This window comes from Podarcis melisellensis (assembly GCF_964234715.1).
Source record: "Podarcis melisellensis genome assembly, chromosome: 2".
Classification (NCBI taxonomy): domain Eukaryota; kingdom Metazoa; phylum Chordata; class Lepidosauria; order Squamata; family Lacertidae; genus Podarcis; species Podarcis melisellensis.
The window spans coordinates 77,340,597-77,367,952 of NC_138529.1; the positions used below are offsets into that span (position 1 = coordinate 77,340,597).

At 39.5% G+C, this 27,356-nt stretch overlaps 1 protein-coding gene and 1 long non-coding RNA gene across 7 annotated transcripts in view; one reads left to right on the forward strand and one right to left on the reverse strand.

The window, feature by feature from the left end:
- The window catches only part of IQSEC1 (IQ motif and Sec7 domain ArfGEF 1), a 310,602-nt gene that overhangs the window by 232,954 nt on the left and 50,292 nt on the right, over positions 1-27,356 (reverse strand). For all 6 annotated transcript variants that reach the window (XM_081898297.1, XM_081898296.1, XM_081898295.1 and 3 more), the window contains exon 2: positions 14,487-14,516. In XM_081898297.1, coding sequence (XP_081754423.1) covers positions 14,487-14,516 — 30 coding nt within the window. The remainder of the gene's footprint in view (positions 1-14,486; positions 14,517-27,356) is intronic.
- LOC309362666 lies at positions 14,750-18,638 on the forward strand. The gene is made up of 2 exons (XR_014165062.1): positions 14,750-14,990; positions 18,353-18,638. It is a non-coding gene; the product is annotated as an uncharacterized lncRNA (long non-coding RNA).

The window sequence follows — 27,356 nt, forward strand, 5'->3', positions numbered from 1 at the left end:
GTACTTTGTGGATAAACCTTACTGCAAAATGAAGTATTTTGATTACTTGATACAACAACATAACATGCTTGCTAGGTACTGGGGCACTGAACAAAACTTAATCTAGAATTAACCAGGCAGCATCTGAATACTTTAGCATATGTATGTGTCTCACAACATCAATATAAACAAGTATAGAAATGTTCTAGCTAGTTACAAATATGTATTAGAAACAGTGGCTTACAGAGCAGTACAGCAAGGAGTGTTACCTGTGTGATAATATATGCCTGTTACTCAGAAACAGTGAGCAATGAACAAATTATCACAATTTTTTTGTGAGTGGGTCCAATGAAATTCACGGCTAAATTAGACCCATTAATTTAAATAGATCTAATCTGAGTAAAACTTAGTTGAATACCATCCTTAGTATTTTATAATATTTTATATTAAATCTATAGCTGACTTCTATGTGAGTTGATTCTATTATATATGTGATTAAAAGGTCACTGCTTAAAAAATTGCTAAAAATCAATTAAAGTCTCATAATGGTGTCTGGCATCTACAAAAAAAAAAAATTGCCATTCGTATCAATGCTGGAGAATCAACATCTAGAAATGTTGGACTTGCACATATGGACTTGCACACTATAATATATATACATGAAAAGAAAATAACTTCCATGCTAATTCACAATAGCAAATATATAAATAATCATTTCCCTAAAAGAAGCACAAGTCTTCTTCAGTAATTTAGTGCTGAGCACATGTGCATGCATGTGAGAGCAAAGGAAACAAACTGGCTAAACATCTGAACTGAACATGAATTTTGCCTTAGGCAGAACTGCAGAAAGAAGCAAAGAATTACTAAAGAAGGCTTTCATATATATATATTTTGTATGGTTCTAGAACATTTATGTATACATTTATCCACATTACAGGTTTTTCTTATCCTAGTCAATAAATTGGGGAGGAAGCAGATATTGTTCCAATGAACGCTCTGAATTGAATTTCAGTAAACCTGTTAAATGCCATCCAACTGGGTATAGCACAGCTGGTGCAGTCCTTATATCAAATTCTGAACAGCTGTAATTGGCACTTTATTCCCAGATCTCAGGACACAGAATGAAAAAGCCACTCTTAGCAAAGCACCCCACCGTACAAAGATAGAAAACTCTACAGAGATTATTGAAGCAACTTTCTGTTCCTGAGCAGTAGATCAATAGTCATCACTCAGAAGGATTTGCTTTGGTAACACATCCTTTGGTCTCAAGTTACAGTCCTGCCATATAACCAGTGAGCAACACAACAGTGTTTACAAAGGGAAAAATGCTGCTGAAAGGCTTTGAAGAACATCTCTGTTGACACAGCTGAGAAACTAGGACTGTATCCCAAAGAACATCCTAGGCTTGTTCCTTGTGTGTTAGCACCCATACATCAAATTTTCCCTCTGAATGAATGGAAAGCATATATTTGAAAATATGCCACAAAGAACATGCTCTTTATTGTGTCCTCTTTCCTTCATCCATATATTTATTATAACAGGCTAAAAGGGTCACTATATGCCTTTTGGGCACATTATAGGGCAGACATTTTTATTTCTCCTGCTCCTCCTGAAGACTCTTTTCTCCACTTCCACAAATATCATTGCACCAGCAGGCTTTCCATATCAGCAATCCAGAGGCTATTTTGGCTTTAAAATAGACACCATTAGTGAAGTATGGAACAGGAATTAAGGAGACCAGTGCTTCCTTAGCAGCAGCTAAGAGGGAGGGGCGCCTTATTCTTACTGAAGGGTAAGAAGAAGACCAATGCAGGGAGAACCTTTGACAAGCTGCACACAAATTTCATGCGCAGTCCTCAGTCCTGCAAGTGGGTGGAGGTGAGCAGACACCCACCCCAAAACTCTAGACCTTTTTGCATACCCTGGGTATCTACCACTGAGTGCAACTCATTCCCTATCACCTTTCCAGTTTCCATATCATGAAATATCAATTTGCTGTAAGAGAGAAAACTCTACAGGCAGGAAAGCTATACAGATATACTGTAGTGCACCTTCCATCTGCCCCAACTGCTTGCTTCTATTTCACAACTTATTTGTGTTGTAGAAATTTTCAGTTGAATTATTAACAAGAAATGAACTTATTTTCACCTATGAATAAATACACACCTTTTGTTGCGTCGAAGTAATTTATTACCCTAATTTACTTTTAAGAATATAAGAACTGGGCTGGATCAGGCCAAAATGGTCATCTAGTTGAGCATCCTTGTTCCCACGGTGGCCAAGCAGATGCCTCTGGGAAGCCCACGTTTTCTCTCTTATTCCAGCTACTGTCTACATGAGCAACTCATAGTACTCTTAACAGCATTAGCCTCAGCACACAGCTTACATCACAACGACATATCTATTACTCAAATGTACACCTGACACCAAAAATGGGAGCCCCTTGTGTAAGTTACCCTTCTCCTGCGTTTATCTCTTCAGAGAAATGCTGTGACATTTCACTGCCTCCTCCCAGCTGCATCCAAAAATGTGCACTGGGGGTGGAGGACATATAGATAAATTAAGTTGACTTATGCTGTGTTAAACCATTGATCCATCTAGGCCACTACTGTTTACTCTGTAGCCAATAGTTTGAAAAAGGAATTTCACTGAACTAAAGCAAGTATAAGGCTGGATCTAGACACATCAAAGAAGCGTTTCAGTTAAACACATTATAAATTTAAACAGGGAAAACAGGTAGAGAAAAATGGGACTCCACAGCATCATCTGGTGGCACAATGTTATATCGCATGTACAGCGCATATAAAATCACTTTTTTTTTACCAATCTAGCTGAGTCCTAAATGTAGCCAGTTGCCAAGGTGCAAGACCTCTCTGGCTAACCTGTGGACAGAAGTGTTGAGTTACATCATGGAAGAAAGGTAGAATACAAATGTAGATATAAAATAATGAGATACATTGACAGGGAGAAGTTCTGTAAGGTCAGGCGGAGGTTTTACACCCTTACCATCTCAGATCAACTTAACCAAAGATGCCAAAAAGTGAACCTATAGCATTTTGAATACAAAACAATTATTCTACCACTGTGCTATGGAAGGTGGTGGTGGGGTTCTGCAGTGGGGAAAATCACAGTGTGAAATCATGTTATGTGTTGCCCTAGACTTGTGGGTTTAGCTTTTGGTGGCAAACAGTATCTCCATAGGCTGTGCTGCATTCACCAGGGCGAATGGTGCATTTTGCAATCAACTACAGAAGCAGCAAATTAAAAAGACACAGTTGCAGGGCCCCCAGGGTGGGAGGGCACTTTAACACAACCCTTCCATTTAAACTGAAGGTTACCATTGGCAATACTTTGACTTTGCAATAGCTCAAACCCTTGAGAAGTTAAACTGGCCAGAGCAGTAGCAGTTGCTGGCCTCTGAGGATGGGAGAGTCTTTACACAAACTTTAAGGGGCAAATTTACTACTTGTGGCTACACTTCTGACTTTTTAACCCTGGTTAGCACATCTTATCCTAAAAGGTGTTTGACCTGGTCGAGTATTTTTTGGCTGATGCCATTTGTTTGCTTTAAAAGAAATAAAAACCTTCTCAAACTGAACTGTTGTAAGCCCATATGAGTGTTACTGAGGAAGTGTGAGGGCAGGATATAAATACATTCAATAAATAAAGAATACAATACAGTGGTGCCCCGCAAGACGAATGCCTCGCAAGACGGAAAACCCGCTAGACGAAAGGGTTTTCTGTTTTGGAGGTGCTTCGCAAAACGAATTTCCTATGGGCTTGCTTCGCAAGACGAAAATGTCTTGCAAGTTCCTGCGGTTCCCCCCCTTTCCCATTTTCCCTAAGCCGCTAAGCCGCTTATCAGCTGATCCGCTAAACAGCTGATCCGCTAAGCCGCTTAACAGCTGATCTGCTAAGCCACTTAACAGCTGATCCGCTAATCCGCTGATCCGCTAAGCCGCTAATAGCGCTAATCCGCTAAGCTGCTAATGGGCTTGCTTCGCAAGATGAAAAAACCGCAAGACGAAGAGACTCGCGGAACGGATTCTTTTCGTCTTGCGAGGCACCACTGTAGTGAGGGTGCTGAAGTGAGAAAGGTCTAATAGAAAAGAGTATGACTTTCACATTATTAAGACTCCACTCTGTTTACTAAGGCTTATTAGGTGGCTAAGAGAGAAAAGTATCATCCTTTTGAAACATTACAAATGTAGTTCCAAGCGTTGGGAAACAATTTTTCAGGTTTGAGAACTCTTGTTCTGCCAGAACCTTCCACAAGGAGAAGGGAGCAATTAAATATCAGCAGCTAATTTTCGGCTTTCACATAACATCAGCCGCTGTTACCATTACGAAAGACATTATTTATTCATTATTAAGTTATTGAAGTTCTCTAAATTCTCTTACCTTGTGATCTTTGAAATGTTATTTTGTTATTTAAATTAAATTACAGAATTCATATAAAGAAACAGGTGGGAAGAGGGGGAAACCCCTCCCTTCCCATTCTGTCACTGCTCCTGGCAAGGGAAGGGAAGGCTTGAGTGTTTTGGCTGGCACTGAGTGAGAGACAAAGGTTCATAAAGTGATGGAGCAGAGACAGCAGGTAAGAACCAGAGATTTCTACAAGCACCTGGATCTTGTTGCAAGCGAGGAGAAGAAATGCAGGATTTACCTCCCATTAACTCTCATCCGACTCCCAGGGTTTAAGCTTGGAAGAACTCCCATGACATAGCAAGATGCCTTATAAACTGGAAAAAAAGGTTAAAACATACACCAAAGTTTTACATGTCTGGGCTTGCCTAAACAAACATGTTTTTAGCAGACACTGAAAAGAGTAAAGGCATCTGCCTGATGTCCATAGGCAGGGAGCTGCAGAGTGTTGGTGTTGCCACACTGAAAGATTGGTATCTTACAATTGTGGACTATTATGTGGCACTTGTAATGGGAGAAGAATGCACCTTGACTTTAAACAGAAAAGCAGCATTTTAAAATGCTGATATGATCACTCATTCATGTCTTTATACGCTGCTATAAGTGCACAGATCTGTAACAGATCAGATGTACAGTGGTACCTTGGGTTAAGAACTTAAGTCGTTCTGGAGGTCCGTTCTTAACCTGAAACTGTTCTTAACCTGAGGTACCACTTTAGCTAATGGGGCCTCCTGCTGCTGCTGCTGCGCCGCTGGAGAACGATTTCTGTTCTCATCCTGAAGCAAAGTTCTTAACCCAAGGTAATATTTCTGGGTTAGCGGAGTCTGTAACCTGAAGCGTATGTAACCTGAAGCGTATGTAACCCGAGGTACCACTGTATGTTGTGCCAGGCAACAACAACATCTTAAGAGCACCTGGATGGTGTTGATAATAATAACTGATTTTTTTCAGTGTAGATGATGGACCATCAACAGTAAAATACCTAGTTGGATAATCGCAACAAATTAAAGCAAGCGTCAGTTATAAAAATAGGGGAAGGCAGATATAAAAACATGTGGTTAGAAGGTAACTGGACCTATCAGAGGATCTCAGGCTGTGGCAGCAGATTTTGGAAGAGCCTCGGAAGTGGTCAGTTTTGCACTGCATAGGAAGCTGAAGCCCTTCCCCACCAACATGGTGATACGCTCCGCAGGAGTCTCTTATGAGTAAGAATATGATCTTAAAAGTTCATAGAATACAGGTAAATTGATCTATACACAATCACTTTCATATGTCACGTTTTATTTGAAGCAATAAAATGTGTTTAATGAGCTGGGCAAGTCTCTGCTTTCACTATGCATTCCCATAATAAATTTAATGGCGTTTGGTCTTGTATGCTTTAGAATATATTTCTGCAATAACAAAATGTAAATAGACTTTCTCAGACACATGCTTTAATATTTATTATTTAGTATAAGGATACAGGAGAGAGCGATATATCACAGCTCTTCATAGAATACAAGCAGTAGAAGTTTTATTTGAATAACTTACAAACGTATCTAGGGTGACCCTGAAATAATCTCCAGCTTTACTGCCCAATTTATAGGCAGCAAAATGGTGTGTGTGTGTGTGTGTGTGTGTTTGTTTCAATCCATAAGGAGTGGAAATTGCTTGCATCCCAGGCATGCAGGAAATGAGTTTTCCCATGACAAATCTCTCCCTATTTGCCAGGGAGCTGGCCACTCCTTTCTCTCTTACACCCCAACATTTTGTGCTCAAAGTTCTCAATAAAATTCTTAGCTCAGCATTAAAAATATATTACAGGCACTCCCCCCTTTACACGTATTCACATATATGCACAGCACTGGGAGATGATGGATAGATAGATAGATTAGATAGATGATAGATAGATAGATAGATAGATAGATAGATAGATAGATAGATAGATGATAGATAGATAGATGATAGAATCATATTCGGAAATAGTGGGAGACTGCTGGAGAGTCCTTGTGACTCGCAATGAGATCCTCCCCAGACCCTGAAGAGGATGTCAATGAGAGAAGAGGAAGCCCCAAAGAGACCCAGGTTGCAGCAGGGTTTTGCTTAGGCTGCTCAGCCTCCCCATGTAACAGCTGGCATGTGGAGTAGCACAACAGCAGCAAAAGCCACCACTTTCCCTTGCATCCTCCAGCCAGCCTCAGAGCTTAGCTTTAACTCTAGGTATTCTGGTCTGGTTTGGAGAGAGAACAGGAGAGAGTACTGACGAGCAGGGGGAAATAGGCATTTAAAGGCTTTTTAGAGGGTGCTCCCCACTTTACACAATTTCACTTATGCAAGCAGAACTATCCATATTCACCTCAAATTTTATTGTAGGCAAAATGCAGTTCTAGTTTTGAGTTTTTTGTTGTTACACTCAACAGCATCAGAACGTTACGACAGATACTGCCTCTAATGGTTACAATGGATATAACATTAAATTGGGACAAAAATGCATAGAAGCAAAATTCCATCATTCTCATTGAAAAATTTGAATATTAGTGTGTATTGGCAATAAGTAATATGAAATTGAAATATGGAATAGACGGGAGGTTGGGTCTTTAGTGTTAAGACCAATATATGTTTTATTGTTTTCTAAGAAAATTATGTGTCTATGGTTATTCTTTGTGTAATTTGGTATTTGTGTTTTTTATCTTGTTGTATCAATATTTTTTTTTAAAATAAAAAAATAAAAAATAAAAATTTGAATAATAAATTACAAAGCAGAATCCACACCCATTTTTTGAATGCTAACTTTTTAAGCTCAGAATTTGAATACTTTAATAGAGTTTTTTTGTTTTTGGCAGGCTAGAAATTTTTAACTGTCAAACACTAATTAGAATTGCATGCTATCACAGACTGTCCAATACTAAGTAGCACTGTGTGTGATCAAAAGCTTTATAAAGAATATTGTTACATATCAACTGCCAAATGTTGAATACACTTGCATGCCAACCATGATAAAAACCTGCCAAATATGACAGTTGAAAACTACTGATATATCTTCCATGGATCCCCAGGTTCTTTAGTAGCTCAGGGAATACTCTATTAAATAATGGATCAAAGACTACTAGGCTTCCTCTACAAATACACAGCCACAAGGGAATACTAGGTGTTATGTCCAATACTCCCTGAAAGAATCTTCTGTAGCATACAGGGGCTTGGATGGCAGAAATTCAGACTCCTTTCTGAAGGCGCAAGTTTGGAAGCCTCCCATAATCTATCAGATATCTATACTGTCAAATGCTAAATATCTTTGTGTGCCAATTATTAAAACACCACAAAATGTCAGCTGTCATATTAATATTGGGGGAAAAAATTGGTCACCAAACACAGACAATGCCTATTCAGAGAATACGCAAGAAACCAAGCATTTGAATATCTGAAAATGGACATTTGAGAGTCTAAAACAAATTTTAGCTCTTTGCATCTATGTTATAAGACATAAATTCACATGTTTCAGAATGTATTGGGACCATCATATACTCCTGAAAATGAATTTTTGAAAAATTATGTTGGCCAAGATAATAAATTAACAAGAGTAAGAAAAATATTTATTTAATAATATTCATATACCATTTGCCATTAATAAATACTATTGAGGTAGTTTATAGGGATAAAAATATGAAAACACATTAACACAAAGCAATACAATAAAAACACTGCTAAATGCCAACAATATAGGGTAATTAGGTCAGTGCTAAAGGTCAGCAAAAACCTAAGCAATCAGGTGAGTTTTAAGAAACAGTCAGCAAGTATCTTCCAGATCACAGTGAGGAGGTTATTCCAGAGTGGACAGACCCATAACATTACTTTACTTTGTCCCTATTTATAATAGAAAACTCTGTCATGCCATTTCCCATTTGTTCCACTTTTAATCATTAGGGGTATGTGAGACAGACTATTGCAGTGGTTTTCAACCAGTGTGCCGTGGCTCCCTGGGGTGCCTTGAATGATGGTCAGGGGTGCAACAGGCAACACTGGTCTCTGTCCCTCTTTCCTTCCCTCCCTCCTCTGATGCCCACTCATGTCTCTGCCTCCCAAAGGCTTGCATAGCTGTTTGTTGCAGCAGTCCCAGCTACAAGCTCCGGAGGCAAGTGGTGCCTCTGGGGCTAGCCAGGGGCTACTGGTTGCCAGGAGCTGAGTAAGCAAGCAAGAAAGCAAGCAAGTGGGTAAGGAAGCCTGGCCAGTTAGTCTGCCAGCCCTTGCTGTTTGGAAATGACAGACAAATGGAAGGCTGGGCAGGCAGGCACCGCACTGGCTTTCCTTGTGCTTGCTGTGTGCAAGGCCTGCCTGGGAGTTGACTGTCCAGCATCAAAGGGGAGCCTTTTCACCATGCAGGCCTGGCAGTGCCCACTGCTGCCTCCCAAGATGAGTAAGGTGCTGGCCTCACATTCACCTTTGGCCAGTCTCTGGGGGCTGGGGCATCCTCTTCCCAGGCCCTGAGGGGTGGCATGAGGAGGCACCTCTCTTTGGAGTGGGGCTGGTGTCTCAGAGGCCAGGAGTGATGGTGGCGGCTGCCCAGAGTACTCCCAAGGAAAGGGAAGAGGAACCTGAGGGAACACTTCACAAGGGAGGGTGTTCAAAAATGGGTGAGGGGCTGCTGGCTCTGCAGGCAAGGGTGATAGAACTGGGCTTTTGAGGCTCAGGGAGCATTTCCCCACAGGGGAGCAGTAGAAATGTAGTTGGCCAAGGGAGCCATGGACTCAAAAAGGTTGAAAACCTCTGGACTATGGAGTTATCATCCTGGAGACCCTTGGCCAATCATGGCAGGGGAGGAGAGACAGCCAGGCAGGAGAAAACCTAACCATTTAACTGGCAGTCCGGCCCCAGCTACGGAAGTAGCTAGGTGTACTTAGGAGTTTGTCAGGCAGGATAAACCTCTTTAATTTTCCCAGGTGGAGGAAATGGATGTAGAATGGGGCTACAGGTGTTTTGTAGAAGGAGTAAAAAGCAGAAAGCCATTCTAGGAAGAAATTGTTTTAATAGAAACAGTTCTATTGTGGAGAATTAGAAGTTCTTTTTTAAACCTGAAACAAGTGTTTCTGAAATAAAATAAGTGCTGTGCCTTTACTAGTAAAACGGTCAAGCTTTATCCCTCTTTGAATGTTTGCTAATAAGCATAGTTGCCATTTTCATTGTGCCCCCGCTTTAAAATATATCTAGTTCAACAGTCTTTGCTGTGGGTTTATATTATATGCCACCACATATAGAGAACCCTGAATTCTTGGTTGTTGTTGAGAGGGGAGGCCAGGGTTAAATCACCCCAGACTCAGTCATGTTGCTCCGTTCCCATCGTCATGTGTCACATGAGGGAATGTGTCACAGAATGAGACAGTGGAAGTAAACTAATCACATTTAAATCTCCCATTGAAAGCCAAGTGATTTAAAAATATTTCACCTTAACTGTATTGTGACATCACTGTTATTAGAAATTACAAATCAAGATTGTTGGTATAATTTACTTGAATGCTTAAAACATAGTTTTATACATTTTAGTACAAAGTTCAGAATAAGAATATACTTTTGGAAGCTATTTTGTATGTACTGATTTTATGCTTAATAAAGCATCTATTCAGCTGAAAGACCACTCATTTCACATTCTTTCTGTTCTACAAAGTACAAAGATGGTTGCTTACAAAGCATTTTGTACAGGGTCAGTTCTGTGGAACCAAAGCACGTCCTTTTATCATTAGCTTGTTAACACTTTGATATAGATATTTTGACGAATGTCTACTCAGATAGCCCTGTGTGAAATTACCTAGGGGGACAACTTGAGTCTTCCACTACAGGGTTATTAATATTAATAAATGTTTTACGTAAAGTGCATGACCTTGCATATCTCCCGCTCTCAAGTGAATTCTCTAATAATAGTATCCCCAAAAGTTCAACTCATATCTTGGTTATGCGATACTGATGTTTATTTCACACATGAATGACCAGATTCTCAAGCAGCATGAAGGTGCCTTCACATTTTTGATTCGCATGCCAAAGAAGTGAAAATGCCTACTCATCTCTTCAGGTGTGCATGCAAGTATTTAATCTACTGAAATATGTTAACAAAAACATGGTTGAAAATTCAAGGTCAAAATAAAACAGCAATGATTTGGTTAGAAGGTACACACACACACACACACACACACACTGACGACTACTACTACTATTACTACAGTGGTACCTCCATTTACGAACTTAATTCGGTCCGTTCTTAACCCGAAACCATTCTTAACCTGAGGCGTTCTTTTGTTAATGGGGCCTCCTGCTGCTGCCGCCGTCGCCGCACAACTTTTGCTCGCATCCCAGGGCAAAGTTTGCTACCCGGAACACCTACTTCCGGGTTAGTGGAGCTCGTTACCTGAAGCATTTGTAAGGAGGATGGTACGTAACCCGAGGTTCCACTGTACTAATTAAGGGTACCAAGAAACCCAAATTTACTAGTGAAACCAGGAACATCTTTCACATCTCTTCTTCGTGTTGAAGTTTATTGTAGCACAAATTATTTACTTGATTTATTTATTTAATTTATCGGGGCATTAAGAACAGGTTATTAAGACTTTCCATATCAAAGAAAAACAAGCAAAGAAATAAAAAAGACTCAAAGCATATATACCTATATGTTTTGTTGCAGCAAATATAGGAGCAAAACAGGTAGCAAAACAGGTAACTAACAAAATCTCCCTTAAATATACAATTCATAACAAGTGAACAAATAAGCACTAAGTGAAGCATTCAGGAAAACATCACAGAAGTAATCAACTAGCCAAGCGTAAAGAGGAAGAAAAATTAATTCAATCCGCCTCTAATATCACTCCATAAAGCCACATGAAGAAACCCCATCATGCTTTCTGACAGACCCATATTTAATAGAACAAAACCATTTCAAATAAAACCTTTCCCCCCTTGAATCCTTTCTTTATTCAACTGACAAGTTATTTTTTCATAAATGCCACCAACGAAATCTGAGAATACCACCCCTCCAAGCAAATTAGCTGTTACAAATTTCGAATTTCAGACTACCACCATATGGACCCCAATGAAAATGGAAAACATTAACTCCTGTAAAGTATCTTTTTGTCTCCATCATTGATAATGGACAACAGTGCCATAAGTGGATCTTGTGCCAACATCTCTCCTGTAATCAATTGAAAACCTTATTCCAAACCTTATAAACCCCTGGGCAAGTCTGCCTGGTGTGATAAAATGTATCTTGCCCTCCACAGCTTGTCCATTAATCTGGGCTGGTACTGAGGCTCCAATACTTTGGCCACCTCATGAGAAGAGAAGACTCCCTGGAAAAGACCCTGATGTTGGGAAAGATGGAGGGCACAAGGAAAAGGGGGTGACAGAGGACGAAATCGCTGGACAGTGTTCTCGAAGCTATGAACATGAGTTTAACCAAACTGCAGGAGGCAGTGGAAGACAGGAGAGCCTGGCATGCTCTGGTCCATGGGGTCATGAAGAGTCACTGTGACACATAGGAAAATTGGCAAATTACTTGCAGATAGACTCACATGCTGCTCATTGTGGCAGGCTTGTTGGTTCAGCTGAAGTTGCTATGCATACCTTTCTAGTAGCATAGTCAGTCCCTCATGAGTATATCTACCTCATCAACTTGGCAGCCCAGGGGACTCTCATAGGCAGGAGGAGCCAGTAACATGGGGCAGCACTGGTCTCTCGACAGCAGTGTTGCCAGTTGCTGAGATGATGCAAGGTAGTGTGGTGCCAAGTTCACAAGCATACCAGTGGAAGTGCTGGGTTGGTTCTGCCAGTGTACCTGAGCAATCCAAGCCTTGCTGCTGTTCTCCCCTTGCACTAGGACATATATATCTTATTTGATCCTTAAGACACCTATAGTGTGTGGATGTTGGAATAGTGGACTAGGTTAGATATAGCTTTTATATTACTGAATAAAAGCCCTCAGTAGTAACATTTGAAAATGCATCTTAACTCTATTACTTTCACTCTAGTAATTATTTTATTAGTTAATATTTGGCAGCTAGCAAACTGCAAAGAAGCCACACTTAAGATCTGTGGGGGGCTCTTTCTCCTCCCCTTTTAATTAGAGGGTTACCAGTTATTCAACTGATATAAAAGCTATTCTTACAGTACTTTGCATCTCTTTTCTACTCTACATTGGTTCAGGGCCATTAGTTTTCTACTTCCTTTAGAGGAGTTTATATCACGTTAGCCACAAGCTAAATAAAATGGCCTGCAATCAAGCCTTCTGTATTGTCCTGCCTTTGCTCAGAAGCAGCAACATGATCTTTGCCCTTAATAAGCAACTTAATTATCACTCTGCTAAACTGCATACTTATTAAATACCCCTAATAAAATCTCACACTGTTAATGACTGTGATGTGAGAGGAAAGCAAGGAATGATGGCAAATATACAATGCAGCAGAAGAGACTATGAATATTAAGTATCTGCGTGATATATAGAAATTGAAATAATAATATGCCTCTCACACTCATGGACATTTAGATTCTTTTTAAAGATCTTACTGACAAATTTTAAATTGGGATATCTGTTGCAGAACACAGAAAACACATTCTCTGGTGTAAAACAACCTGAAGTTTGCATTATTAAGTCTATAGTGAGAAAAATATCCTAAGTCTGCCATTTTAAGCATGTTGATTTGAACTTAGCGGGGCTCATTTCTAAATAAACATCCATAGCCTCAGACAATTTGCTAATCATATTAATATATTTTCATAATGTAGAACTACAAGTTTAAATCAACAACAACCAATTTAATTTCCCCCCCTGAAATTGAGTTAATATAAATTTCCATTACTCCTTATCCGATAACCTATGTAAGTAATTCAGCCTATCTACAGAATATTCTTAGAGTAATGATAAACCAATATAAAATAAATTAATACCATAAATGTTTCACTGAGAGTACACACCTGCTCCAACAGGTAAGCATATGATTATTGCTTTTACAAAACAATTTTAATATAAAAATGTAACTAACCCCTGGAAATGGTGTATGCATGTTTTGAAACTCAAGTAATGTTGGACTATTTTCCTGCAATTCAAGAAAACCTGGGACCATTCAAAATATTGAAATTGCCAGCCAACACATAGCATTTGTAAGATTTGTTAAATGTGAAAAAGGTCAAATCATAGATAAAGTCACATACTGGAACAACCAAGTTCAGACTGCATCTACCACAAACTGCAAGAATAAAAGAGCTAATTATAGTCTCATTGGAAACAAAATAATCTATAAGGGAGAAGCAGATACAAAAGTACCTAACTGGATGCATGGAAAAACAAGATGGTATCAGGTTACAATTCTTACAGTTTGAAGAACAAGGTGGCCTCTAGAAGAGAGCCAAAGGTCAAAAGATTTACAGTTGTGGCAACACACCAACACATATCTTTAGCTGGAAATGAAAGCGTTCAAATCTCTCAAGCATATGTAATCTGGAAAATACTTTCTAAAAAGCTAATGTTTTTTTTAAAGGCAGCAGCCAATTCAAATCTAATCTAATAGGAAATTAGTTTTACATGTAAAAATAGGAAATGAATTTTACATGGGAAAAGGAAGTATGTGCGGGATTGAATGTGGCTATGTATGAATATTTTTAAGGATTGTATGAAATGTATGTCTGTTTGTATATCTGTAATATGTATGTATAAATGTATCAATGTTGAATTATTCCAGTAAAAATTCTATTTTATTTTATTTTTTTAAATTACATGTAATTGCATGTGAAGCACACCTGTCTGTGGATGTTGTCCCTAAACCAAAGTGATCTTAGAAAATTGCAGAATTTTGGCTTCCTTCAAGTACAGAAAACCTCCTTTACATGCAATGTTATGTACTATTTTAGTTATTCCTAACTTTAAAAAAGAAAACTTTGGCATGTTTAATAAAACAGAGGTGTCTAATTTTACAATTAAAGCATTAAAGTGTAAAAGAAAAAGGTTTGATACTGTAAAGCACAGCTTTTTTAAAAGAATTCTTTTATCCATGATGGTTCAGTATCAAGCCAAAAGGCAGGACATGTGGTTGTAATAAAAAAAATGGTTCAAAAAACACTGTACAGATACATACCTGATGCTTCTTGAACTTTCACCTTCAGACCTGTAAAATAAATTGTAAAAATTAGATTACCAATTTGAACTCCCCAACAGAAGCTGGTGTCTATCACTATATTTATTCACTAGCAGATTTTGACCATATTTATTCACTAGTACATTTTGACCCTGAAGCTGTTACTAATGACAGGTGTAAAGCTACCTTCACTACAGTAGCAAGCAAGGGAAAAATAACAATGGTCTTATGTGTGGTCTAGAAAGACCAGTTGGAATGGGATGTACATTTGTAACCAATTAAAACCAATGCAGTGTAGACTGCCAGTATCCACACGACTGAACGAACCTTTAGGCGCTCATCTGAGGAACAAATGAGTGGCAGTTTTTCCTGGAATGCAACATTTCACTTTGATTACAGGGCTGGAGTACCTTTCTGAGCTTCAGAGCCAAATTACCTCATGAGTAACCTTATGGGGACCACATAACAGAAACTGTCAGGTCCAGAGACAAAACGGACAAGGAAGTAGGTGCAACTCCTCCTTTGTAGAGTAGGTTACAATCTAGCAACAGGTTTCTGCAGACATCCCTCTCCATCCAGAAAAGAAAGGGAAATCATTGCAGTCCAAGAACACATTTCAGTAAAACAAAAAACACTTGGAGAGGTTGTGGAGCACAGCCAGTGAGGGATGCGGACAAGGAAGAAGAATCACAACTGGGGGAGTGTTCACCACCACCCCTTTTTTAGAAAGAGCCAATGTGTTCATATGTGTGTGTGTGTGTGTATGTGGGGGGGGGGATATGCGTACGCTTTGCCACCACAAATTAGCTTCACAAATGCCTGCCGCTTGTGCTCTCAATACTGATCATGACTGCAGTGAGGGCAAAAAGGTTAAATTCCCTCTGCCTTGCACACCATGGTGCCAGTATACCTTGCCCTCCAAATTAAAGAACAATCTTGCAGGCTGGAGTAAACTATATGCCAAGCATCATGTGTAGTTGGTCTCTGATTTATACTTGCCACTTCTAGTCCAGAGAATATTATGTGGCCAGAAGCCCACTAAATAAAATTGACCTGTATTATGTGATGCTCACACAACTCCTGACCTTTCATAAAATGCCTTTTGTTGTATTTAGCATTGATCTATACACATTATATAGGGACACAGGTGGCGCTGTGGGTTAAAGCCTCAGCGCCTAGGACTTGCTGATCGAAAGGTCGGCGGTTCGAATCCCTGCTGCGGGGTGCGCTCCCGCTGCTCGGTCCCAGCGCCTGCCAACCTAGCAGTTCGAAAGCACCTCCGGGTGCAAGTAGATAAATAGGGACCGCTTACCAGCGGGAAGGTAAACGGCGTTTCCGTGTGCAGCTCTGGCTCGCCAGAGCAGCGATGTCACACTGGCCATGTGACCCAGAAGTGTCTCCGGACAGCGCTGGCCCCTGGCCTCTTAAGTGAGATGGGCGCACAACCCCAGAGTCTGTCAAGACTGGCCCGTACGGGCAGGGGTACCTTTACCTTTTTTATACACATTATATAGTTGTTAGCTAACCGCCCGCCCCCCAATTCCAGACAAAGAATAGTAGCAGCACATTATACTATCCACATTTGTTTCCTATTCCAGGTTTTAGCATTAAACTGTTTTTTTAAAAAACACCACACACTGTAGAATCAAATGTGATCAAATGCATTTGGTGCCAACAAAGTCAAAACTGAAGTAAAGTAGTGTTTTCGGATGGATACAATAAATTCCAAGGGAAAGCCAATATAATGGTATTTCCATCAAAAAAATAATAAAAGGAAATTAAATAGCTAGGGTGCAATCCCAAGAAGAAACCCAAAAGACTGACCAGGTTCTGTACATGTGAAGGGAGATTTTGAGCTTCCTATGTTGCATGTGAATCTCAATTTAAAAGTGATGCAGGGGGAGATGAAGGATGCTTTTGGATGCTTCTGAATCACATAATCTCCTTTCCCCTCTTATGTTCATGAGTTTTTGAAAAGACTGTGGAGATTAATGTCATTCACACAGACACAAAATTCAATGTAACTAAGTAAAAAGAGAACACTGATGTAGACTTTTGACAGATTCAGGCAAATGATCTTATATATTCTCCACTGGGTGCTCATCTTATTCATGAAATATTAAAACTGTATACATTACTAGAGTCACAGGCATGTATTTGTGCCTTCAGACTTTTGAAGATAGGATGATAAACATATATTGATTTTTATTTTTTCACTTCTACATTTTTTCTTTTCAGAAGTATCAGCCTTTAAAAATGAGATTTGGTAGCAAAATGATATTGCATATAAAGAAAAAAATTACATGGATTTTTAAAAAAACAAACAAACAAACAAACAATTTTTAGTCAGCATACTCTTCTGAATATTAGGAGGAAAGGATGTTCTATTTTTCCTCCTTAGGAAATATACTTAGTATTTCACACCAGTAGCATAAAGCTCCCTTCCTTACTATTGTCTATTTCACACCAGTAGCATAAAGCTCCCTTACTATTGTCTTAGAGTCAGCACACACTACAATTCTGATTTGCAATCTTTTACTGCAGCGACTGCTCAAACCAGTTTATTTTATTTCTAAGTTTATATCCTACTCTGCAAAGGACAATCAGGATTCCCAAGGCAGTAGGACTGGATGTCACAGCAAAACTGTACAAGTGGGAGGAACAGAAATTAAAAATGCAAGCTTGAGGATGGAGAATGCGATATATGAGAGATCAGTTACTGGGAGATATATATATATATATATATATATATATATATATATATATATATGATTTTGCTGTGGGTACAAACGATACATTTCTGCACCTCTTCAAGGAGTAATGGATTTTGTATCCCTAAGATTATCTTCCTGCCAAATGGCCTTCTTGGACTAAATGATAAGTATCTTAAGGGGAAGACTATCTCATAAAATCTCTTTGTGCAGAGCACCATATGTATCAAAAACAAGTGTTTCAAGATGCAATGATACTTTTGAACAATTATTGAAAACCAGACTGTTCTTGAAACACACTGCTATCTAAGCGGCTCTAGGCTGAAAGCCCTATGCATACTACTTTTGATTCCAGTTGATCCTGCTCTAAGGGGAAGTTGGTACATCAAGGCCTGCACCAGAATATTTGGTCCTAGAGCAGAACTAAACATGTTGCTAACATGGTTCTTGCTTGAGTGCAAGATTATTCTTTCACTAATAGATCAGGGTTCTAGCAGTGTAGGGGTCTTGAACCATTTGCATCCCTCTGTGATTCTTATCTGAGTTGCCCCTCTGCAGCTGCTATTGGCATGGTGGAAAATATCTCCCATTGAACTGAATAAGAGATTTTTTTCTTTCTTGTGCTAACAGCAGGCACAGGAAGCCCAATCTGGATTGGAACCACAGGTGGCAAATACTTAACACCCCCTATCCCAGTGCCAGGGTGCCAATCTAGATCAGCCCCCTTCCCCTATGCTGGCTATTTGTGTAAGAAAACTCTTGCACACGAATGGCATAATGTAAACGTTGAGCCTTAGCTCTGTTGAAGTCAACCATCGGCTTGCTCGGAGCTGTCCATGGTCCTGTAGAAACTGCTTCCAACTTAACTCCAGCTATTCTGCATCTCGCTTTCTGAGCAATGCATTTCATGTTCATGGCTGCAGTTTCTAGCAGTTCGTTTCAGTACACACTATTATCTATTTCCTTTCTTCTGGTCAATACTTTCAGAGCCATGCTTAGTATTCCTTTGAACAGAGCTTAATGTTCTGGAGTTATTTTTCAGCAACAAAGCCATATGTAACAAAATCAAGTTTACTCAGTTGGACTATAACCAAGTTTACAACATGATATCATATTATGGTTAAAGCAACTATAAAGCTATCATTTTTCTCCTAGCAGGGATTTTAGCCCATTTCAAGACGAGATGTCTCAAACACAGAATGAAAACAGAATAAAAACAATTGTACCCAACTATGAAACAGACAACCTTGAAACTAAAATTAAAATTGCTTGAAGTCTCTTGAAGAAAGAAAGAAGCAAAAAACTGCATATACCATGATCTTCACCCCAAATTGTTCGAGAACAAACAGGAACAGGAACAATTCAATTACAGCTAATTTATCTTCCGGAACATTTACCTTTTCTACAATTTTACATCATAAATAAAATAAACTTCTCTTGATTTTACTACTAATCTCTGGTATTCCATTAACTTATCTCAGCCCTCTCATATCTGTCTAGCATGCTACTGCAAAAAATATTCACCTTATGTCTCTCATGTGACATTCACAGGATCCTTGTCCTTCTGCCAAAGCCCTGGCCTTCTGCCTATGATCCTGATTCCCACAGCTCCACACCTAATGTCCAAAGGTCTCTCTGCTCCCTTGAATGACACTTCTCTTGCTGCCCCATATGCTTGGAATCACGTGTTATCTGACAAGCACAATGACAATGCTTGTTCGATAAATATTAACATGGCTATGAATTCACTATAGTCAAGCCTAAGTGTTTTATTTAGCTATTGTTAGGAACTGAATTTAGCATTTAAATAGTGCTCAGTGAGTGGCACTGCCTAAAGCTAATAACTACAGTTGCATTTGTTTCTGACTCAATATATGGATTGCTTAACCAAGCTTTGCCCTCTAGAGGGTCACGCTTAAACATATCTGTAGAGTAGGAAGTAAATCTGATGGCATTATGCAACACTAATTTTGTTGCTAATGAGCAGTAGTTGCTTTCAATCGGAGACTGAACGAAGTTGTGGTTTCCTTTTGGCACTTAAATACTAGCATTTGCATTTTCAGAATAATTTAAGATATTACTAATAGCGAATTATTCAATCTATTTAATACTAAGAAGATGCTAAGATCACAATCAAGCAACATAACTTTTTCCTCCAAATAACAGAATATGCATTTAAGAGTCAGAAATGTGTACTCAATGGCGTATTCTGGGATGGGTGGCAATTTTAAACAATATCCCCTTCTCTCTGCAACCACCTGCATCCCCCAATGTGTTCCGTATAACTAGCAGCTTCTCGCGAACAGTGTGGAAAGTGGCATGAGGTGCTGCAAGAGAAAGGGACTAATTTGCAAATATTCTCCCCATCTACTGGAAGCCTCCATTGAATGAAACCACCTTCTGTGTGGTGTTATCATTTTTACCCTAGATTGCAAGTACGATATGTATTTTCCCTGCTGAAGTCAGAAGAAACTAGACATTGGCTCATCTGTCTTAACACTTTGCTGCATGCCTCCTTTAGGTTTCTTTTAAAATCGTAATATACTAAGAAAAGGAATTGTCACTTTATATTCTTGTGTAATCTGTGTCAATATGCTTTTGACAGGCTGACAAGGTTCTAGTCCACAGGGTGCTGGTGTTCTAAAATGACCACATGTATGATCAAATAGGAGGGGACGCAGGTGGCGCTGTGGGTTAAAGCCTCAGCGCCTAGGACTTGCCGATCGAAAGGTCGGTGGTTCGAATCCCTGCGGCGGGGTGCGCTCCCGCTGCTCGGTCCCAGCGCCTGCCAACCTAGCAGTTCGAAAGCACCTCCGGGTGCAAGTAGATAAATAGGGACCGCTTACCAGCGGGAAGGTAAACGGCGTTTCCGTGTGCGGCTCTGGCTCGCCAGAGCAGCGATGTCACGCTGGCCACGTGACCCGGAAGTGTCTCCGGACAGCGCCGGCCCCTGGCCTCTTAAGTGAGATGGGCGCACAACCCCAGAGTCTGTCAAGACTGGCCCGTACGGGCAGGGGTACCTTTACCTTTACCTTTATGATCAAATAGACTATGATTACCATTGGAAGAGATCTCAGAATTAAAAAAAGGGGGGGTGTGGAAGGCTTTACTTGCACAATGTAGTTTAGATGATAGGCAGAAGGGCCCCTTCAAAACATCCAAACAATTATTAGTTTGCACAATTAAACCACATCATGATCTGCATTGTTTATCTCAAGACTGTCCGAGCAGACAAATAAAAGAATTAAGACTTTAAGAAGTGCGACAAGAACCTTGGATGGGAGCCTTCTATATTTCAATTTGTAGGTTCAATTTATACTCTCAGTCTCAGGTCTGGAAATTTAAAAGGTTCAGACTTAGACATAATGACTTAACTGCATCAATAATCCATAGACAATGGATCCGTAGGTGAAGATTAAACAGCACTTTATAATCCATGCCCCAAATCTCTTAAGTGTCAAAGAGCTTTTAGGCTTAAAACAATCAGTAAATTATTTTGCCAAAAGAAATTACCACTGGAATTACTGAAGTGAAGAGGAACATTCAACATGCAAAACCATAGTATAAACTTAACTATCTGAAATGGAAAATAAGAACGATTGAACACAAAATCTTACTTGAACTTTATAAAAAATATATGCCATAACATATGGAGACACATGGCAAGCGAAAACCAGAAAAAACCCAATAACCTAAGTAACTATAGCCAATTTAGGGGTGCTGAAAGAGGGGATTAAACACTCCATCAGTCCAGCTGGTTGGTTACTTAAAAAGAAATACTCCTGGGTAGAATATGGAGCTTATTTACTATATGTGGGAGTTTATATGCCAACCAACTGAAACAACCAACTAAACAACTAGCTCTGTTGCATGATGCTACATTTGGATAGCTTGTGATACTGTATTGCAGGGGTGCCTAACCCAGGCATAGGCAAACTCGGCCCTCCAGATGTTTCGGGACTACAGCTCCCATCATCATCCCTGACCACTGTTCCTGTTAGCTAGGGATGATGGGAGTTGTAGTCCCTAAACATCTGGAGGGCCGAGTTTGCCTGGTTATGCCTGGCCTAATCTATGGTGCATGGGTTATAAATAGACCCTCAAACCTTTTCTGGGGTCTCTTTAAGGCCCTTGCCGGACCCAGTGAAGTGAAATATACTATCATATGCATGTAGCTTAAACAGTCAGCATCAACATTATGACTAGTGCTATGGGGATATTTTCATACCTGCTCAAAATCCAGTCAATATTTTCCCAGTGGACTACTTCTATAAACACTATGATGCTTTCTGCATGTAACACAAGCATCATTTAACATGTAGGAGTAACATGTGAGCTCATGGAGAGGAGATTGTGGCTACTTTGCTCCACCACTGGTTGTTCTCTTGCTATACCGTGTGAAACCATGTTTTGACTTACCATGTCATCCTAACACGGTCTCACGGTTTAGCTCTCTCCAGACAAACCATAATCTATATCCAAGATTTGTAAAGAAAGAGATAAACCACCAGCCAAGGTTTAGATGACCTGCTAAGCCAAGCTATGATTTAGCATAGTTTAGCACAGTAGCAGAATGACCAGAGGAGCAGAGTGGCCCCAATCCCTTCCTAGGGATTGCACAAATTTTGCTCATCTGTGCTAAGCCAAGGTTGTGCTAAGTCACGGTTAGGATGTTATGGGCAAATGAAGTCAATGTTTATTAGCTGGCATGCAGTGTTAAAATTCCTCAGAAGTGGGACAGGACAGACCAACTCTTTCCCATCCCAATAATAACGTTGAGACAAATGAAGAACTTTAACTTAGTCTGTTTGGATGCCCAAACCTTTGGATATGCCTTTATAACTGTAGCCCAGTTCTTTCTGACAGCAGGTATCAATATGCAGCTGGGGAGAAGATAGTCAAATCAACTGCCTTAGCATTCAAGCATTGCTCAGTGAAAGAAAGGATGAATTATCACGTTCCCTTTGGTAATTTACCATTAACATCAACAATAACCATGTTTCTAACACCCTCATAATCAAAGATTCATAATATTGAAAATATTTTTTTCAGAAAGCAGCCAATAATTGTGTGTGACAGTTCTTTTGATCTGTTTTTTTTTTTTGGGGGGGGGGAGAGATAACAGGAGTGGAAAACATATATATGTTTTTTTTAAAAAAAACCACAACACTGTGACAGAGACTCTTTATAAGATTTTCTTAATTACTTAGCATTTAACCAAGTTAGTTAGTTTATCCATTTTAACCCTATATTGGAGATTAACGGCCAGTCGCTGTGGGTGGTAGCTGCAATCTGTAGAAGTTACTGTTTCCATTTAAAATCCAATTCTCTCCCCTCCCCACCCCCAGTAACATTTATAATTTGTTCAGATAGCTCCTTAGGTGCATACCTATATAATCTAACCTATACCTATATAACATAACAAGACTACAGCAAAATCTGTAGCAATTGGGTATGTACAAAGCCACATTTTCAATGTTTATTAGAAGAGTTCTCCTTCTGATGGTCCTGGATAGTCACTTCAATTCATCTAGGGCACATGTGTGCAGAAACAGACCTCCACAAAAGTATTCCTACCTGGATGAGGGGCTGCAAATGAATTCCTAACAGTTAAAAGCTAGATCAGCCAGGACTGTATCCACATAATCACTGTGTGATTACTGGCAATAGCTCTCATAATCCATTCAAGGAGGCAGGCATGCTAAATGGAAGAGGGAAGCTGAATTCAACTATCCTACCAATCCTTCCCTCCTAGACTGGTAATCTCAGAGCTCATCCAGATTTTGTTTTGTGCCACGTTTCTAAGCACAGGTCTGGGTGGTTTTGTTGTTGTTGTTTTGCTCTGGCAACTCCCACAGTAAAAACCACATTTTACCACTGAACTGGGGCAAACAGTAACTGAGTTTTCAGCGAATTACCCTTTGCTTTGATTCAGCGGTAAAATGCAGGTTTTCCCAGGGAAAGCACTGGGACAACAACAGGCCAGGACATGGAACTTTAAAGCTTTAAAGCACAGACCTGTGCCTGGAAAGCATGGTGCAAAAATAAGTCTGGATGAGCCCTGATAACTGGAAAATTAGTAAGTATGCAGTCTCAGCTACTGGAACAGCTGTTTAAAAGTCAGAACTGGCCATGAAGAGGCCTGATATTGCAGGTAGGTTTTGTTGTATTAGGGCTATTATGTAAGAGTCCAACATAGTCTGAAAAACACTAAACAAAGTGCTGTTTGGGTAATTTATAATGCTGCTTGGACACAATTAGTGTTCTAACATTGTCTTAATATTTAGAAAAGTATTTTCGGTAATAGAGAACATAGATAATCCTATCTGTCCCTTGGTGTGGTCATAATGAAATAATTATGCCAAATTTAGGAAGTGTTTTAAAAATAGTTTCCTTACCATGCATCATACTTCACATTTCATGTTACTCATGGCACATATCCATCTCTCTCTCTCTCTCTCTCTCTCTCTCTCTCTCTCTCTCTCTCTCTCTGGCTGATTTTTGCAATGACTCCATTTTTCCCAGAAGATGATGAACCAGCTGCCAAGCATATGGCTTTGGCACCACTTCTTGGAAAACAACTACTTGGCCCATACTCGCCACTAACATCAAAATCAATATTACAATATTTAAATGATTTGGGCAACCTATGGATGCACAACCAGGATTGATGAAAGAGAAACATATGGAGGAGCTCCAGTAGAAACCACAATTCCAAATTAAGAAGTCATTTTCTTATCAGAATGCCATACATCAAAATGGATCTGCTCAGTTGCTAATATAGCTTTTGTTAAAGTAGTAACAGTACTATTACAATTTTTTTGAGGGGGGCACAATGCGCATCAGTTGTAGCCAGCAACAACTGGTTGTGAATTGCGTCCCAAAACATCTGAAGGTCACAAAATTGGGAGATGCTACTATATACTGGACTTTATTAAACCATCTCAGTTATACATATCCAGCTATCCAAGATAACTGCGTAGTCCAGAAAAACTACGCAAGACTACAAATAAAACACCACACAGTACTAACTGGGAAAGAAATTGCATTTTGGGGGTAACTGCATTTCACACAGTGCTTATGGCATTCTAGCTACAATCAGTAATATTTTCAAGAAATAAACATGCCAGTGCTACATTCACAGAAAGGATCCTTGAGAGCCAATGGCTCAGCATGAAACTGTATCTCTGCTTAGGAAGAGTGGTGCTTTCTTCACTGTAAGTACAGTCTATAATAATATGAATGTTTTGTCAGTGGCAGCAATGACAATATTCTCCAGTGTATACAGTTTAGCTTCTTAAAAGTTAAATGGTGAATGAACGTTTGGGGGAGGAAGGAGAAATAAGGATTTGTTTTGTTTTTGTACATTTTTGTTAGCCATTTTGGAAAGGAAAATGCAGGCAATACATGCTACAAAAAAAGAAATGCTCAATCTTATAATTTAGGAAAACAGCATGGTAAATGTACAAATTCCAGCCTCCTGATGAATAATAATTTCCCTCATGGTCTCCTAATTTCATATATCCAGTGCCACATCTGTCTCCATACTCCCGGTTTACCAACACACACTGCTTCTATACTTCTTTTGGCAGCATCTAATGGACTGTCACTGAGGAAGTTTCCTGAACCTAGGTGGGTTCCTTCTGGGTGAAACCAAGACCTGCCATTGGTAGGGGGAAACAAAAAGCCCCAAGAAAGAAGAAGAAAAATCAAAGTCTCTTTCACAGAGGAAGGTACTTGAGGGCAGGTTTAGATGGCACACTAGTTTGGATGTCATCCATAATGTACTACTGATAGATGATAGATAGATAGATAGATAGATAGATAGATAGATAGATAGATGATAGATAGATAGATAGATAGATAGATAGATGATAGATAGATAGATAGATAGATAGATAGATAGATAGATATAGAGATAGAAAGATATGGCATGCATGCAGCTAATTGTATTATTCCTCTAGCCAAGAAACCATTCCAAGGTGAAACCTTAATGAAAAATACTGCTTGCAAAGGGTTGTTATTGTTGCAATAGTATGACAAGATAATGTAGAAAAGCTCTGCTGGTTCTGGTCAAGGGCACTCAACTTTTGCTCACTTGTTTAAGCAAGATCGAAAGTACATAACTGGTGTCCTGGTCTCTGGGCTTTTGAAAGGTCACACTGAGTTTGATCCTCTTCCATTTCTTCTCTCCTTAGATGTTTAATATCAGATTTAGGAGATGGGATCAAATCAACTGAGGCCTCAGCATTAATTGAAGCTGGGTTTAACTCCTCCCCTTGTGTCATTCCCTGCCTCAAAGGAAAATCCTTACAAAGCTACAACTTGCCCCTGCTGTCACATCTAGTTTTGTCGTCAGAAACCAGACATTACATGAAAGCATATGAGATAGCAAACCTGCTGAAAATAATTAAGTTTGGGTCTGGCCAGTGTCTGGATGGTAAACCGCCTTAGAAACTCTGTACAATGTATTTGAAGCAACAGAAGAAAGGCAAGATAACCAAAATAAGTAAAATGTATTTTAAATTCTGTGGGAGTTGCAAATTGCATGCAAGCAAACAACAAATGGCATTTTATAAAATGAATACTGAAGTATACAAGGTGCTATCCAATCGCCTTAGGAACTCTACTAAGAATTTGTGTTGGGTTTACTCTTTAGCCTTTTCTTCTCCCAAAGATGTCTCACAAGGCAGTGGGAACGGAAGTCTGCTCAGCTGCTGCAACCTTCCAACAGCTTGACCTCACCCCCGAAGGCCCACTCCAAAGGCCTACTCCTCATTGTCTCCCGAGACAAATGGATCCCAGCAACTGAAGTATAATACTGTTTGAATACAAATTTAAAAATTATTATTTTTCTTTATATGCTCTAGCTCCGATATTAACCCAAGCCCTATTGTCTGATTCCAGGGCAACTACCAGCGCCATATTGGTGGCTGCTCCCAGGCTGTGGAAGTGCTTTCCTGGGAAAGATAGACTGTCTCCCTCCTTGCTGTCCTTCCACCGGCAGCTGAAGACTTTCTTGTTCCAACAGGCTTTGGTGAATTGACTGCTTTTAGTTAGAGTGCTGGTTCCATGCTATTTTTATTGTAATTATTGGTATGTTTTAAATAAGATTTTATATATGTGTATGGTTTTAATTCTATCAGTCCTCAATTGTTTTTTAATGATTCAATTTCTATGTTTTTAACAGTTCTTGTTCTTATCTGTGAGCAGCCTTGAGTCGCGTCAGGGAAAAAGGCGGGGTATAATGAATGAATGAGTATTGTTCCATTAAATTCCAGAGATATGATTCACTTCCTCAATTCAAACCAAATGCATGCTTTCAGCCTTTAGTTTGGAAGACACTGCGGTGTTCTGCAAATTTCATCTAATTATGGCAAATGTTTGCAAATGAAAGGCATGGTTTGGAGCCATGTTTTACTATGTTAGCAGTGAGGATTGAAGGCAAAACAATGGAGCAATAACAACAACCAGAATGAGATGAGTTACAAATAACCACAGTTTGCCATAGTACAGGGCAAGAATTCAATCCGTGGGCAGCTTGACTGCTGGCCAGTCCAACCATCCTTGCTTGTATGCTGAGATTATCTTGTTCATAGTGTAGGAAACAGGCTGCACTCTCTGGCACAAAACTGTTAAATCATCATCATCATCATCATCATCACCATTCATTTAATTTCTAAACCATATTTTCATACTCATTAATACTTTGGTCTGTACCTTCAATGTTTACACTTTACTTTATCTCACAAATAATTGTGTTTCCAAGTCTTGCCAAGTTCTGTGACATACAGCCATGTGACATACAGCCATCTAATTTCATCAGCATCTGTATTAAATGCATCAAGCAAAAAACCTCTCTTTCAAAGGTCTGTGGTATGCAGTGCTCTTCAGTTTTTATCAACACTGCAATCCACTTTCTAGTCTGACCTTCAGGAAACTTGGCTTTAAGCATCAAAAGACACTTTCTCCTCAACATTTAAGAAAATTTACCATATATCACCCCTTTCTGCTCTGTCCCAGTTGCCTCTAGATATAACCCAGACCTTTTGTCTAAATCGGTGGCAATTCTCTGCACTACTCCCCAACAACTGCTTCTAATTTTCCCACTGAGCAGGTTCTAAAATTCAATAACAAAAGAACATCTGGTCACATATCC